This window comes from Hyposmocoma kahamanoa, unplaced genomic scaffold (genome assembly GCF_003589595.1).
Source record: "Hyposmocoma kahamanoa isolate Upper Pololo Valley unplaced genomic scaffold, ASM358959v1 86, whole genome shotgun sequence".
Taxonomy (NCBI): Eukaryota; Metazoa; Arthropoda; class Insecta; order Lepidoptera; family Cosmopterigidae; genus Hyposmocoma; species Hyposmocoma kahamanoa.
In genome coordinates, this window is record NW_020654289.1 from 15,622,970 (window position 1) to 15,640,864 (window position 17,895).

The following is a 17,895-nucleotide window of genomic DNA, read 5'->3' on the forward strand; positions in this document are numbered from 1 at the left end:
TTTTTAAAACTGCAGCATGGTGACAGTACATTTAACTTAGTATTTTTACTCATAGATAACATCCTAAATCTATGTTTTTACTTGCGTAAGTTTTTGAATTACGTCATTTGTCGATTTCATCAATTTTCATAAAAAATATCGGGGTTATGAATTGTATCTAGAGATTCGCGACCTCAAATTTCAAAAGCTAAATTTGAAAATGATTCAATGAACTTCACGTGCGCAGTGCTTCATCGTTAACCTATCTACATAATTATGTTATCCACGATAGTTATTATATTGCTTTTAAGGTTAAATACACTTGTCTGCAGCTGACATACCAGTATTGTGTATATAAATGTTAGTTACATCTGCCTACTAGCATGAAAGTATGCCAGGTTTGTGTATTTGGCCTTTAGTGAAATGATACGCAATAAAGCAATTGTGATCGCCGTCGGCAGTGGACCATTCGCGGACAGGAGACACGCACGCGAAAGCTCATTGTTGTCACAATTGCGAGTAAAGGGCTCACCGTTAGATGGACGCGTTTCCATTTACATTTGACTGAATTTATTTTTGTAGACTTTGCGTCACTCGTGTATAGACACGATTTAGACATTAAAGTATAGACTTTAATGTCTAAATCCGGACAGGCGACTTCAGAGCTGCGGGTAGACGGCTTAGAGCATGCAACCATGATCTAATGTACACGGATAAATGTACATAGTTATGCAAACTAGAACCAACCCACAAAATGTCACTATCGAGATAATTAGATTTTTGTGAAAACAGTGTGAAGAAATAAATAGGTAAGTTATTTGAGACAAACGTGACTTATGTGTATCATTCAGAATGATATAGGGAAACTATTATATTATATGGCAATAAACAGAAAACATTATGTATCTTTTTATTCAGTTAACGAGAACCATGTTCTAGTTTTCGTAATGAAAATGCTAAAGATCTACAGTACTTCAGTACATGTGACATGGATCCATTTATCATATTTAAAAAAATACATTATATGAAGTTAAGTACGATGGTTCTTTTTAGCTATTAAAAAGTTACTTATTTAGGGTTGGTACCCTGAAGGACTTTAATTTTCTCCGTTTTGGCTTGGTATATTGCCAGGATCTTTTGTGAGCGGGTAACGGACACGTCTGGTGTTCTACCTAAATACATAACTCAATTTCACTCGAGGTGTGGGTTGGTTCTTGTTTGCATAACTATGTCCAAATAAAAAAAATAGTACACTTTTTACATAAAATACCCACAGGATTGCGTATTAAGTGTCTTTCAATTTATCGTAATTTAGTGACGAAAAACATTTTTGGCTATGAGTAAAAACAAGTATGACGAAAGATGAGGATTTGGGGCTAGGGATACGTGTGCTACGTGTATCTATAGCAGTAGTAAAACAAAAAGGAACGTTTTGACTATCATTTACCATACACGATTATCTCCTAAAGTCCGTTTTAATCCATTTTAATGAAAATTTAAATAAGCAGGTTATTGTCCCGAATACAGATTGTTAATGATGGCCAATAAGTGCTGAGTATAAACTAATTAGTTAGATTTTATTAATTATTTTTAAATTTTTATTAAAATGGATTCAAACGAAATTTACAACAGTGGACACAATCCGCGATTATGTGGTCAAACAAAACGCTCACAGGGCGTGACGGGTGATCAAGTAATGGTCGGGCGTCGGGGCATTATGTTGCTGACTACCGCGGGAACAGGTGGTTTCTATCTTCCATGGGATTATGTGCAGGTAAGCTGTGTTACTGTTTTCCTACAGTAACTGCCATGTTCAGTTCTATAACGGATTATATAGTCTTGGTGACAATTCTAAGGACTTCGATTTATCAAAGCGACGTCACATGTTGCAAAGTGGTTTTGAAATATTGTTATTTATTTTGTACTATTTTGCTTTGCTCGCTGGATGTTACTAAAACCAGGACGACGGAATGCAACAAACGTAAACGGAGACGGGTGGTAGCGTAGCCTTGTGCATAAGATTACAGTTTTATTGTAATTGTCGATGTGACTGCTAACATGATTATGGAGTATTTGAAAAATTTTGGTTGAAGGTGGATGGTTGATGGTTTTTATTTTTCGTACTTTTTATTGTTGTTTTTATTTTAATTTTATATGTACTGGGAGTGGTAGTGGGGTAAATAGGTGTTCGATTTTATGTCAAAGTCCTTTAATTACAACTAGGGTGACATTTTATTAAGCTGAAATGTATAAAACAAGTAAACTCGAAAGTTTAATTTAATTTCTTGCTACGAAGAAGTTGCTTACCTTGCCATTTTTGTTAACTCGGAGTCACAGTTCATATTATAAATGTCAGCTTTAGTGTTCTTTACTTTAAGAGGTAATAGTAGGTACCCATTGCACTACTTCTCCTATCAGGACAAAATTAAATTGAAAGTTACAAAATATCACCCCAAGTAAAGTCGATGCCTTAATATACCTGACCCCTTGCCGACCTTTTGATTTCTGAGAGCCTTCAAGAGAAAAGTGTAAAAGAATTTTCTATCTCTAATAGTTCAAATTTATATTAATATAATATAATTTAAGATCAAATTGGTTTAAATAGTTTCTTAAAACGTCATTCACTAATGACGAAATAATGAAGTCATATTGAATTTTACGGCTCACAGGTTAAAGGTTAAGTTTGTTTACTACCTTTCTTCACACTGATTCACTCAGAACCAAATAGCCGGTTAGGGGTTCAGGTATCTTAGGGCATAGACTGTACATTGTTAAATAAACTTGACGACCTCCGTGGTTGCGTGTATGTACATCGGTTTTCATGGTGTCGCCATCTCTGGTTCCTGGGTTCGGTTATGTAGTAGCAGTAGAGCTCCTTGTGAAAGAGTTCGTCAAGGGAAGTACTGCCACCTCTTACTGCGTTCCGGTTTTGAAGGGTAAGTGTGCTGGTGAAATTACAGGCACATGGGTCTTGTCAACTTATGTCTCAGGGTGACAGGCGCAGTGGCAGTGCCCTTAAGATCTTTGCGTTTTAAAGTTCTGAGTGGTAAGTGCAACTATGCTAGACAGGCGTGTTACTTAACATCCTGTCACTTGTTGATATTATAAAAAAAAGATTCCCGGCCGTTTGAAATACGTCAAATCGTCGTTATTTTTGATTTTCATAACACAGCAGAAGTGCTTTAGTTACTTTAGGATCAGGGGCCTTACCATGTACTCTTATTACAGTTCAGTATAGGTTCGAAACGACAAAAAAGCGGGATGGTGATATACACTTTATGTAGCGCTGTCTCACAACGATTCATTTTAGGTCCTAAACTAAATCGTAATAAGAGTTCATGGTAAGGCTCCAGAGCAACGTATGCATCACATACGTGATCTAATATTTATTTATATTTATAATCGACGCAATTGTAACAAATCCCATTGTTATACCTATGCTGACCTGAAGCACGAATGGTAGTTTTAACCTGCAATTCTGGTTCTAGCAAATCGTAAATATGTCCGATTTGTAAAATTCGTATCGTTATCGTATTCGTATTTGTAATAGTCTCAATTCATTAATGCTACATTTGTGCGACAGTTGGTGACTGCCAAAGGCGCTGCGCTAGGATAAAGAGGCCTCAAAATCTCGGTGAAAGGATAAAAAGGTCTCAAAATGTCGGTGAAAACGACACATCGTAAGGCATTATTCAATAAACACAAATCCGTGTCATGCCCTACTGTTGGCAACAGGGTACTACAATTTCTTAAGTGCTAATTAATCAGAGATCTTTGTTATAAACCACTAATGTTGAAACAGTCAAGGTCCTCGGTCATGAGTCACTTTAATCCATCAGGTAAACAATAAGCAAAATTTTTAGATCATCGGATATCAGGTTGCGTAAAAACAAAGAGATTAGTCGTGTCGCCATTGTTATAGAATCTAGGTATTTTGCAGTACTAATTTGTTTTTATACTATTTATACTTGAGAAAACGGGCGTAAGTTGTCCCTGCTCATATCAAATGGATCATAAGCTGATATCTCTGTCAACAGTCGAAACACTGATCACTTAAAGATTTTAAATTTCGTTTGGCAACATTACATCAATTTCGTAAATTTATTTTCGCAGTGCATTTGTTTTTGAATAATGTCTTTTCTCTCTTACATATACCTAAAAGCTAGACTTTGGTGTAATAAGACCATATCTGTAAAACAGCAACTTTTCAGGAGAGAGGTTAAAATTCTACAAATAAAATAACATGGGTGATAATTTTTTTATGCTTTAATAATAGAGTAATAAAATTTCACATTTATACATTTGTTTCACGTCGTTCGCATAATTTTTATGACTTTATGTGATAAAAATATTTTTGATGCATTTTTTTATGATACCAAGGGACAAGATGAACAAATCTTGCGCCTGGGTTAGCGACACGCCTGTCCATAACAGTTGCTGTGCCTATGTTAAATATCTGAGGGACACTGCCACTGTCACCCTGAGACATAAGTTGACAAGTGTCTAATTCCACCAAAATGAATGATAACTTCTGCAAAGGTTATCCTTTGACCTCCTTCTTACGTGGTTCTACTTTTTTATTGACCTAGTCAAAGTAGTTCTTCCTTTTTAGTTAGTAATTCTTCTTTGAACATGCTTGCCTTCCACTTTTTCTTTTGGTTTTTAATAAAGTCATCATCGTATAAGATGGCTCGTTATACTTAGTCTTCAATTTTTATCTTTTTAAGATGTTTTAGTAGTCATTACCCGTCGTTGACGGTTGTTACTTTTGTAACTACCTCTTCGTTGATTTGTGTCAGTCTAGCTAATGCTCTTTTCTGTAATATACACAAGAAACGATATAGTTTTCGTGCATAGCTGTGGGACGAATGGATTGATGATGTTAATTGTAGATATTATATATTAATAATATATAGTAGCAGTGAGTTCGTTGTGAAAGAGTACGTCATGGGAAGTAACTGCCACCTTACCTATTTCTGCCAAGCAGCAATATGAGCATTACTGCGTTCCTTTGAAGGGCTGGTCTGTTGAAATGACAGGCACATGGGATTTGTTAACTTTATGTCGGTGACGGACGCAGTGGCAATGCTCTAAAGATCTTTGTGGTTAGCTTGGCATGTCACCAGGCGATGAAATTGTGCTAAATTTGTTTTTGAAGGCTTAACATCATGAAAAAATCGGTTAAAAAATTATGAAAACAAAAATTGACAAATTTTAGACGCTTACTAAAAACTTTTTAGTTTACTGTGGCAAAAAATAGGATTGATTGCGTTTTGGCTCTAATCGTATTTGTATGAAGGGAAAATATTATAAATTTCAAAGTTCATGCCTATGTATTAAAATGACAAAACGTTCAGTGTTCATTGTGCAGTAAATGACAGTGCTTGGTTGTAATGATAGCTATAATTTTCTACGTTATTTTAACGAGTTGTTTTCAAATTTCAAAATGCCTGTGTAATATTTTTTGTGCATCGTTCAAAGTATGATGTTGAATAGTTACATTTAACTACCTATTTCCTTTTATAATATAATGGGAATTAACTATATAGCTAAAGTTTGGCTAGTCTTTTGTCACGGACCCTATACCTATATAGGTATTGAAATACTCGCAGTTCAATAGACATCTCGCTAAAACATTAATAAATGTATTTATCGTCGCCTTAGAGTGAAAACCTCGCAAAATCGTTTTCACATAGTTCGTTTTTACTGACTTTTATTGAAGAAAAACTTAAAAACTTCTTGCTCAAATATATTATTAAAGTAATATAATTTAACTGGTTAAAATGCTAACATTGCGTTTACTATATTTTACACCACATTTTATCTTTGTCCTAAAAAATTACAAAGAAATCACATACGAGGTATTCACTCTACCGACGTTATTTGTTTGCTGAGCTGTCTAGTGGAAGCTCCTAGAACAAATGATAGGTCACACAGTTTGTGATAAAAATGTTTTTAAAAGAATGTACTTATTTTATTTTTAACCTTTCACCTTTCAACCAGAGGTTGTAAGTTTGAATCCGGGTTCGCTCTCTACTCCGTACCTCTGAGTTTTTCGGAATTTATATGCGAAATTTAATTTAATTTTTAATTTATCATGAGCTTTTCGGTGAAGGAAAACATCGTGATGAAATCTGCACGTCGAAGAAGGTTCACAACCCTCGGAAAACGTGTGACGTCACCAACCCGCATTGGGTCAGGCAACGTCTATGGCCTTATACTCTCATCTCAGAGGAGACCCGTGCCCAGCAGTGGGTCGTATACTGCCGTCCACTAACTAAAACGCGGCTAAGTGACAAGATAATTTTTTGAGATATCATAAAAACCATAACCCCGTTTTCAGAATATTGAAATTGTTTAATGATATTTCAGCTATGCATCGTTAGGGTACGTTGCGATAAGTCGAACACGTTAACTAATCTTTACTTATAGCGTGTCAACCCCATCTAGTGCGTCCGAAGCGTACTAGAAAGCCTCTTACCCGATATCGCGACGACCACCCATCCTCGAGGAAGCAGATTAGTCTTTGCGAATGTAGATGGCGCTTCTCGCCATCGACCCTGTTTTTGCCAAAATATCACTTTTTCATAACCAAATATGGTAATAACGAAAGGACTTCCGGTAACTTCCGCTTTATGCGTGATTACCGACCCACACCCCCGCGCGCTCCAGTTAAGGTCAGGCCACACAGACGCGGTATAGCGGGAAAAGCGTTTCGGGGGCGGACCTGCGGGAAGCGAATGCGTGCCGGGGCATGCCACACAGCAATCCCGAGTGTAGTTCGTGACGGGACAGCGGCACGAAGGCGGCCGGTGTGACACCAAAAGCGTCACGCCACATTTCATTTTCAACACAAATAAAGAAAGGTCCATGTCACTATCGGATAGTGATGTAGAAGAACTTCTTTAAACTTTTGTATGGGGTGTTAAAGTTACCTTGAAAAAAAATCTGCTAAAAATTTCAAGAAAAAATTAAATACATATTTTTTTAGTGCTGAAGCTAGAGTTTACTAGAGTAATTCGGGCTTTCTTTGGCATTGTGCTCATTAGCTGGGCTGTTTCGGGTTATCGTTACAAAAACTAGAACAGCAAAATTAGCAAATTTGTAATTGTAGTACTTAAAAATGGGGTACAGGGCGTACATTTTCAACATTTTTCATTAAAATGCTTATATTACAAAAAGAAAATGACTCCCGATTTTTTAAATATTTTTTTCTGGGTAGTTACAAACTAGGCAACATTCTGTTCCCAGGTTATCGTTGAGTTTTGGGACACTCTGTATACTTACTTTGAAGGTTTTGAATCAAACTATTCATATGAACAGAAATTGTTTATTTAAAAACATTTAAAAAATTCTATAATCTTAACACAATTAACTTGAAACTATTTTTTCAGTGAGACTCACTGGGCATTTTCATTATAACAAATAATAGGTATATAAGATTTGTAGAATCAACAATAATAATTGCATTTAACTACTGTACCTACTTACTTTATTATTAACAATCTATATACGTAATTAACTTGAAACTTCTTTTTCTATCAGTCCAAATGGGCATTTTTATTTTAATAAATAATAAGTACCTATCTAAGATTTGTATAACACCAACTATTTTGTTTAAGTTATGTATCTACATAAGTGCATTATTTTGAACAATCTTAACATAGTTAACTTGAAACTTCTTTTTCTATCTGTCTCACTGAGCATTTTTATTTTGACAAATTATTTGTCATCTGATTATTTTGAATTGCAATTGAAATTAACTTGAAACTTCTTTTTGTAGCAGTCTCACTGGGCGTTTTTATTTTAACTAATAATATGTATCTATCTAAGATTTATGTAACAACAATTGTATTTAACTTATGTACCTACTTATATTATTTTGAGCAATTTTAACATAGTTAACTTAAAACTTCTATTTCTAACAAACTCGCTGGGCATTTTTATTTTAACAAATAATTAATAGGTCCCTATCGAAAGTTACATTATTATGAACAATCAACAATCTTAACACAATTAATTCAAACTTCTTTTACTATCAGTCTAATGCTGGCTTCCTACGGCCCATGATTTTTTATTTTAACAAATAACAGGCATCTAAGATTTGTAGAATCAACAACAATTCTATTTAATTTTATGTACCTACTTAAATTATTATGAACAATGCATAATTGCAATTATACTTAACTTATATACCTACTTATACACTCGGGAGCAATGAATCCGAGTCACTAACATAAAAATCAACATCTCAGAACTAACAATGCAAACTTATTCAAACAAAAAGTGTTTTGTAGACCATTCAATACTCTAATAAAAATTATATAACTCCTTGGTTGCTACTTATTAAACTTAACTGTTTATTTATTTAACTTTTTATTTATTAAATTAGCATTCATCATCACATTTTTTATGTTATCACAGCATTAATTCAGTACCATACCTTTTGGAATTACCCTGTGTAGTTTAGTCATCAACTATATTACAGGTACCATAATGGGAAACACAAGTCTTCAGGAATTAGTTGCAATGAAACTGGGATACATTCTTGATCGTTATTACTTGTTGTGCTAATTACGGTAAATTAAGGAGATTGTACCGGTGCTACTGAAATTTGATTTTCTTCTAGGTCGTTCAGTTCAGCTTCTGTAAAAATGTGTGCAAGTTTCAATTTGATTTCGGCTTGAATTGTGGGTTTCAGTTTTTTAAATGTTCTCTGCATAACTAATGAACAGATAATCTACGGCGTCATGTTTTTTTCTTAGAGAAGAGAAGAGGTATCTCACAGTTGATTGTTATTGATGGAGGGAGACGTTTTCCACAACGTATTCGGCCAGCTAACACAGAAATGGCAAGTCTATAGACGTTTCATGCAATATGATATTGAAACGACAATAGAAGTTGTCAAAGTCACGTGTTGTTTACACAATTTCATTAAAGTAAGAACGGTAACAATGCGGTTCAACAGAGCGATTCTCAACCAGTTGAGGCCAATGAACTACTTCCAATTCGTACAAATCAAAGATCGTCTGATTATGCAATTGAAATCAGAGAAAAATTTGGCAATTATTTTAATAATAATTAAAAACATAAAAAATATACTCACGATCTTGATTTAGCTCCTCGGAATTGTTTCCCAAATAATTTCTATGTTTTTATAATTTCTATCACTTGTATTAAATAAACTGGGGTATGATTGCACCAATGATATAAGTTTTTCCGTCGAATTCATCTTGAAACTTGATTAAAATCAATTAAAACACATTCCCTAGTTGTAAAAAAATACAACGTCCAAGCCCGCTGAAGCCCCGCTCCCGGATCGCGCCCCGCCACTGACGCGCTGTGTGAACGGTTGCATAGAACTCAATGTATTACAACACCCGCGACCGCACCCGCCCCGCGGACGCCGCGGCCGCGGCCCGCGCCCGCTCTGCCTGTTTGTCATGGCGTGCGGCCCCGCACCGCGCCGCCTCGCCCCGCGGCCGCCGCGCCTTTCAGTGTGGCAGGGTTCATAAGAACTGGTACATTACAAAAAATCCCGCGCCCGGAACGCTTCCGCGGCCGCCTCTGTGTGGCCAGAGCATTAGTGTCCAAGAGTCCGCGTTTAACACTGGTTCCAGTTAGAAGTCTTTCATATGCGCGCGTCTCTTCTGCTGTAATTTTGTATTAGTTCCTGTTATAAGTATTTACTTACGTCATAGTATCTGTGTAATATCTCTGTGCTCCGTTTTTTATAGTAATAAATACCCATAGTACTCTATCGACTGACTTACTTATTTAGCCTGGCCATGAACGGTTTTTAAAACAGAATTTTGTGTTCTATTTTTTGCCATTTAAAACGGTTATGCAACCATTTGTCACGTTAGTGGACGGCAGTATAAATGGGTTGAAGATCATGATGGATTATAATTTTGTATTTTTTTTATTTGATCGTTCAGCAACAGTTATCTTGGAAAGAATGTTTCTCTACATACATACACGGACGTAAGTCCGTACTCTTCATAAAATTTTACTGAAATATATATAAAAAATCGTTTTTTTATTATTATTTATTGCTCTGGAAAAAAGCACAGAATACATTCAATAAAAAGAAAACAGAAAGAAAAGGTACTGCTTATATCTATACGAAATTTCTTCCTGCAGACCTAAATACAGGACAAAATAACTATAATTACGGGCTACAAAAAACAAAATTATGTAATACAATATTAATAACATTAAACTATTATAAACTAGATAAATATTTAGATAAATACATATTTCAAAATATAATACCTATAAAATGGATGGAACAGTAGATAAATAATGCTAATTAACGCACAATTTAAAAGAAAGTAGCTAATGACGTACTTTCGTGAACAGAAATAGGAAGTGCGTTCCAAAGTCTGCCCGCATGAACAGTAAAGGAGTCAGTATAAAAATCGGAATTGAAGGAAGGAAAAGATTTCGTCCTGAGACCTGAGAAAGATGAAACTCTTTCAGATACTCGGGAGACGAAGGCTTATGAAGAATATTGTAGAGAACAGAGACAATAGGCAAATTCCTACGAACTCCTAGGAGAAGTTTCTTTAAATTGTTTCTTTTAAACGTTTAAATAAAAGATATAACCAAAAAAATGAAATTAACTTTTTTGTTATTTTCCAAACATTAACTAAATACCACAGATTAACTAAATCAATACTTCAGAGCTATTGAAATTTTCAATTTATCAGTCAAACTCAGTTATTTAGAATGGATCTTTACAGCCATTGATTAACTAGAAAAGGAAGTAGTTAACCTTACTTAAACGATTTAAACCTTAACTAGGTCAAACGATTTGAATAGGACATCAGTAGAGAAAGAGTATAACGGGTATCGATACAAACAGACAAACATTGTCAATCAGTATATGGAGCGGAACGGGTGTACTATCCGTATGTTACAGGCTAACGCCTAGTTTGTGGGAAATTTTGATTCTTTTGTTGTTTGTGATTAATTCATGGGTAGAATATTTATTGGTTTGTTTTTGGTGGTCTATCTTTTGTAATATTCTAATGAAATTTGTCTTGGTTTCAATAACGCTAGTGGTGTTCATTCGATTAAAAAACGCCCATTATTATCTTAATATAGTTTTAAGCAACATGATTTCTCAATAGGAAATGAAACTATTTTTCCGGATTTAAATCGTGTATATTTGTTTTTTCAAACAAACCGACGTTTCGGGCCCTTTACACCTTTACCTTTACTTTACAATTTAAATCCGGAAAAATAGTTTCATTTCCTATGTGTAACAATCGCGAAAACCAAAGAACTCGATATGATTTCTCAAGTTTTGCTTTGATAAAGTAAAAGACAGTAAAAGATATTGTACCCGACATCCGTTAAATTATCGGGTTCGGGTACGAACGCAGAGTGAGCAAGACGAAAGGAAATGTATCTACTCACAGTTCATTTAAACAAGCATAAAAGTATAACATGTGTACGAAAAGAAAAATGTAGCATTAAAAGCAGACAAAATAATGGCAAATCAAAGAATAGGCGCCTAAAATAAGCACATTTAAATTTTAGAATTTGTTAATGTAAATTAAATTGACTCTATACAATACTAAAAGAATTGTAGCGACTGATGTGATTTTAACTACATATACATTAAATTTAAACAAAATATCTTCAATTCCCCTTGTTCTGGGTAGATACAGTCGTGAAAACTTATAATTGAGCTCAGAACTTAAACAGAAGAAGTTTAACAACACCACAACTCATGTTCCAAGACAAGATTGTTGTTTATGTTTTAGATTATAGCGTGTATCTGTACATAGTTTAAGCATTTTCCCAAGGTTTCGTGAGGGACATTTAACATGGTAGTTAATCCGGAATTTGTACTTTTATAGACAATTTATTCAATTACATACAACTAAAATGGTCCGTAACTCCGTAATCATGATTCGTCGGTCATATAAAATTCGTCTCTCAATTGTTATTATGTTAGTTAAATCCGAATTTGTCACGAGGACATGTTCGCTGTTTTAGATAATATTCACGGTTGGCCACACTTGCTGGCTTCCGTTTGATTTCATCACATTTCCGTCCATACTGGCTGCGGTCACCGTACCTGCAAAATTTTAATAAACTGGTTTTTCCAACAGATCACATTCAATTGTTTTTTGCGTAAATTGATGTAATATGTTGCGTTGTTTTAGGACTTTTGTTTCAGTGTTATTTAAGCGTTGACCCCTAGTTTTATAACATCACATCAGAAATCCTTTTTGTGCCTATTTGTTATAGGTATGTAGTTAAAAGAAAATAATCGAATTTTTTTTTTCTTTAAATTACAGGGATAGAAACACTCAACAATCATGACGTATTTTTACGTAATACTATTTTGGAGTAGTATTCTTATGACATCTACGCTTTCTGTTGAACTGCAACACGGCCTTGTAGAACATGCACAGGTATTTGAGTTTATTAAAGTATAATTAAAGCGTGTTTAAATATCTGAATCGATAAACATATCTATTTGTTAAATATTTACAGGAGAATGTAAATTCAGAAATCAGAGGGCGTCGTGGTGTAATAGAAGAAGAAAAGTACTACAATATCCAGTCTGACAGCTCTAACAACAACAACGGCAACAGTCAGCCAGGCAATTCAAACCAACCAACTCCTTGGGTACCTCATACATTTCTATCAGAAGACCCTACAACGAGGGTATCTCTTACAAATGAAGATGTTAAAGAGGTTTTACCTCTGTATCAAACTACAGAAAAGGTTACTGATAAACCAATTGGCAGAGGAGCAAGGGCGTCCAATGAAAATTGGATCAAACTGCCTTATCCTGCTCGTGATGATTCTCAGGATGACATTCTGACACCTCCACAACCGAACGGTGACTTAATCAATTCTAGAATGCCTAGAATTAACTTCGTAACGCAAAACAAAGCCCTTGAAACCTCAGAGTCAAGAAATGATAAGGAATCTATTCAGCGGCCATCAAGAAACAATGATATTAGGACAGAATTTGTGAGACCCGATGAAGATGGCAGAGCTAAGTTGTACAAACCAGTTTATCCTCGGCAAGCAGTGTATTATCCTGAAGAATCGAGGAGGTACTTCGATGATCGGGCGTACCCAGTAGATGATCTATACAGGCGTGACCCTTACTATGATATTTATGATCGAAGAAGATTGAATCCTGGCTATGGACCAAGACCCAGAATAGACAGATACGACGAGCCCTATGATAATTATGTCTCTAGAAAACCGAAAAGGATTATTTACTATGCTCATTTGCCTGAGGTTGTACGTACACCGCCAAGTGTCGACTTAAGATACAGATACACAGCTGATCCTTATAGGCGTTTAGATGATGATTATTATGCAAGGACAGGTAGGTACGATTACAGGTTCAGGAATAGAAATCCTTACTCATACGCGCCACTGAGAAAGGAAGATAGGAATTATAGAGACTTGGCTGGAGCTGGTACAGTCGTCAAAGACAAGAAAATTGAAGATAAGGTGACACCAACACCGATTTTGCCAAAAAAGGAAGATTTGTATAAAAATAACGGGAATGTTGCACCGAATAGAAATGCTAATAGGAATTTGATTAATAGCCATCAATATCATGACGATGTGAGTGTGAACTACAATGAGCCGTTAACACATAAAGCTTTTCAGGATGTAGTGAGGCCAGACGAAGGTTATTTAAGATACGAAGAGCCTTTGTTTCAAGGGACTGTAGAGGATCCTTACCAGAGAAAATATTAAACGGGCGCAGTAAATATACTATGTAATACAAGACATTTTTGGTCCATTTTTCATTAAACTTAAAATTGAAAAATAGACAAGAGATGGCTTTTTGTGTAAGAGTATATGTTTTAATAATAGGTACCTCAAGATTTCAATGGTGTTAGTAGTAATTTATTTTGTAGTCCTTCAGTCCTTTTGTAACTTTAGTGGTGGATTTCTGATCATGTACTTCGTTTGTAATCAAAACGCGGAGTTGTCAAACTATTTGTATAAGTTAATGTTAATAAATGTAATTACGAAGGCTTGTTTAATTGGGGGCGCCGGCGACAAATTGTGCGTGCAATAAATCGCTGTTTTAAATTAAACACGGGAGGGTGAAGATGAATTTCATTAAGAATTAATTAATGTCATTCTTAAATCGTTTTGTTTTTCCACGCGAATAAAAAACATCTGTTGGGGAGATGGTCGGCGCGACGCGTTTTCTTGAGGTAATTAAGCAATAAATTTGGTGGCTGGCAACACGAGGTAGGGGCCAATTACAGTCCGCATTTAAGAAAATGGATGTTCACCAGTCTCGACGGCTAAGGTACAAAACCAACGTGACTAATTACAATTGAGGGCTTAGAAAAAATCCTACGACGTGACAGCTTGTAATCAAGGGGATAGATTCGGTGTTTTTTTTTAATTTTATTTTTGAATGTTGCCAGAAGCGGCAGATTAATGTGGGGAGATAAATTACGGGGTAATTAAATGTCTTGTCTGGGGTCGGTGCGGGGCTCGAGGCTTTGAAAACTAGATTTGCATCAGCTGTAAATCATTTTGGCGAGATTCGGCATCGGCATAATTTTGTCGGCAAGTTATTACACGAGATTTATTACGAATCTTTGGACTGAAGATGCTGCCGCTATTTCATTTTACTGACCGAAAATTTAAACGTTGCGTAGGCGTGTTGTTGTGTTTTAATGCCAATAAAAAGGCACTTGAAACGTCTATAGAGTTAAAAGTTGAGAATGTAGTAACACTTATTCATTTCTACGTCAATTGAAAATGTTGTTTGAATCAGAAATCTTACGGCAATATCAGCAAATAAGTAGCTCTATTTTCAAACACAGAAACCCAATCACAAAGCAAAAGTTGTCTCTATCAATATCCTTATAAACTAGCTCGCACAGGAGAGTAGCAAAAGGTGCAATGGATCTAATGAGGTGAATTATTTATAGGGTCACCGTGTGGGGTGACCACGCGGTGTGGTAATTGCGGATTGATTGCGTCGTTCTTGTTTTGGAGTTGTTAATTAGTTTCTGTAGTGTTTTGTTTATCGTGTATTTCTACGAAGTAGTAGAGTTAGAGATGCTTAAATTTAGTGCATGTAAAGCAAGCGATATATCTGTTATGAGAATATGTTCAGGTTGTTTTGTTCCATTGTACAATATCGTTACAAAAATTCGCTTCCATTCCGTTACGCCGCAATATAAATTGAGCCTTAATGTTTGTATCTTTTTTAAAGTATACAAAGATCGAACAACACAAACAAAAATTCCTTTACTCGACTCAGTGTCTGTTGCCATGCTGGGGCCACCGCTTTTACCAACTGAGCTACAGATTGAGTCCAATACAGAGTAAAATAAATATACAGGTACGTAGTTAAATTCGTAATAACTGTTTCTTCGATTTGTATGGAAAGCTAAAACAATTTTTCAATTGAATTTCTAAAATTGGTAGACTAATACTTGTTTATGTTACAGATAGGAAAATTAACTTTTAACACGATGCCTTAAAAAGAACCTTGTATAATAAATATAATATTTGGTATTCCTGTACAGGTGAATCACGAAGTACGACGCCTAGTTTACCGATAAGTAAGACGCCAAGTTCTGCACGATATAATCGTAGGTATATGCACCCTAGTAAAAGGGTTGCTACAGCGACAGATGCGCACCCGCGGCCAGTTGTACAACATTGCCTAACTCCACAAACACTGTCTTGAGGCAATATTCATTACTATACGCTATCTGCTTTCAGAAAGATGGCAGGCTCTCTATACTTTAGGTTTCGCTAAGTTTTATGTGACTTTGATGGTAATTTTACCAACTGTATACAATACTTAACTGAAGTTACCTATATCACATTATCGTAGTTCACTGCTCCACATAGGCTTATAAAGAAGAATTATAACAGCTGTAATCGGTATAGCTTCAAGATGGTGTGAACGGTCAAACTAACACCCTTTGGTACTAATCTCTAGATGCTATCTACTTATAAGAAGGAGTCAGATACAATAATACTTAATAATACAATCCATGCCATAATAACTACGGTTCACTATCGTACCTTGGATTTTCTAAAAAAAGGAGAATAGATACAAAGAATGTAAATACAAAGAGTTTTATTTTTATTTTTTATTTATCTTTATTTTTATAAGTATTTTTGGTTAATTGAACCGTTCAGGTCTTACTGAAGCTCAGTTTTTTTAAAGTTACCAAGTGACGGGACGAACAAGTTGTCCGCCTGGTGGTAAGTGACGCGGCTGTTCATAAAGTGCACGTCACCCAGAGACATAAAACTTCAATCAATTTCACCAGCACCCTTAACCTTTAAAACCGGAACGCAGTAATGCCAATATTAGTGCTTGTCGGCAGAAATAGGTAAGGCAGCAGTACTACCCTGGGTGAACTCTTTCACACTTTCACAACCCTTTACTGCTGCTAAGACACGCCTAACGGGAATGTCTCCCACTGGTAGATCTATCTGGTCTGATTTGGTGGTATAGCACGTTTCTGACGTAACTCGGGCACAGTCGCGTTAATAAAAATGGAAGTAAGTTAATTTGCTACTCCGCGAACCCAGTGCCTCGAGCAATCATCGGCCGAGAGTCGAGCAATTAATAGCCCCTGAGGATGTCTCGTAGAGAAACGAAACACGTGTCGGGTATATTTTTGGTGGTGGTGTCTGTGATTGTAGTTGCTCTTGCGTTATTAATTTTATGCGGAGAGAGGCAAAATTAACTGCATGAAAAAATATTCAACACAAGCACAGCTATTTTTGACGATTTAACCTTCACTAGGTTCGCAGAGTACCAAATTAATTTACTTCCATTTTTATTGACATGGACTTCCGCAAAGTAACGTCCGAATCCATCAATTACACTCGCATTATTAGGTATTTCCATATACGTCCGTCAAAAATCACCCTTACCTATTTACACTGTGGCTGTTTTCTGTCAAACTTCTCTTTTTTGTCTGTACATGTACAAAAAAAGGATTTGACGCTAACTGTATAGGGAGTCACGCTTGTCCGTTCATTACATGTATGTAGCTTTCATACTCTTGTATTCATAGGTGCTATTAAAAATTAGAAACAACAACTATTGTATTTTCTATAAAACAGTTTGCATTGTGCCGTTAAGACGTTGTACAACGTAGAACTGTAACCATATTCAATATCATGGACAAACAAATAAACCAAACATTCACCCTACTGCACATCAAAACGCGGCAACTGCCATAAAACGCCTCGCACACGAGCCGACAAGTCTGCAGGACATGCGACATTCAAACTATTAACATGCCGATAACAATTTGCTGAATTGCTTTTATGCTGCAATATACACTATTCGAGTAAAGGGGTGAATTAGGGTTGCCATCGACTGTTAAAGTAAACTAGTTAGACACTTTTTTTTACAGGAGTTTTAGTGCATTAATGATAAATATCAATGGAGTTTAATCACTATAAACAACTAGTAGAGTTCCTTGTGAAAGAGTTAGTACAGGGAAGTATTGCCACCTTACCTATTTCTGTGTTCCGATTTTGAAGGGTAATGATACTGGTGAAATTACAGGCACATTGGACTTGTCACCTTATGTTTCAGGTTTGAGGGGCACTGCAACTGTTATGGACAGGGTTATCGCTTACCACCAGGTGCACGACTTATTCGTTCCGTAACTTGGTATCATAATAAGTTTTATTGAAATATCCTTAAATTCGCCACTATGCAGGACTTGACACTGGAGATAATAAAAATCGGTTCTCACTACTCCAAGCACATTGAGAGAAAAACGCCGTGAATTGGAGAAATAGCAAAATCAACCATTAAAATAATTGCTCCTTAAGTAAAATTTAGACGCTATTTATAGAAATGAAGTGAACAGTCACCCTAGAGGTGGATGATTTTCTTCAAAATGAAATGGG

The 17,895-nt window shown here is 35.7% G+C and overlaps 1 protein-coding gene across 1 annotated transcript; it reads left to right on the plus strand.

Moving 5' to 3' along the window:
• Positions 1-1,701: 1,701 nt before the first annotated feature.
• On the plus strand, positions 1,702-13,848 carry LOC113234726. The gene is made up of 3 exons (XM_026470186.1): positions 1,702-1,753; positions 12,294-12,410; positions 12,493-13,848. The coding sequence occupies exons 2-3, from the start codon at positions 12,315-12,317 to the stop codon at positions 13,723-13,725; spliced, it is 1,329 nt and encodes a 442-aa protein (XP_026325971.1). The 5' UTR covers positions 1,702-1,753; positions 12,294-12,314; the 3' UTR covers positions 13,726-13,848.
• Positions 13,849-17,895: the final 4,047 nt, after the last annotated feature.

What these genes read in the sequence shown, in the direction of transcription:
- LOC113234726 (XM_026470186.1), top strand. Translation starts at nt 12,315, where the DNA reads ATGACGTATTTTTACGTAATACTATTTTGGAGTAGTATTCTTATGACA. An exon ending in GCCTTGTAGAACATGCACAG is followed by an intron (nt 12,411 to 12,492) that starts GTATTTGAGTTT and finishes AAATATTTACAG; the next exon opens with GAGAATGTAAATTCAGAAAT.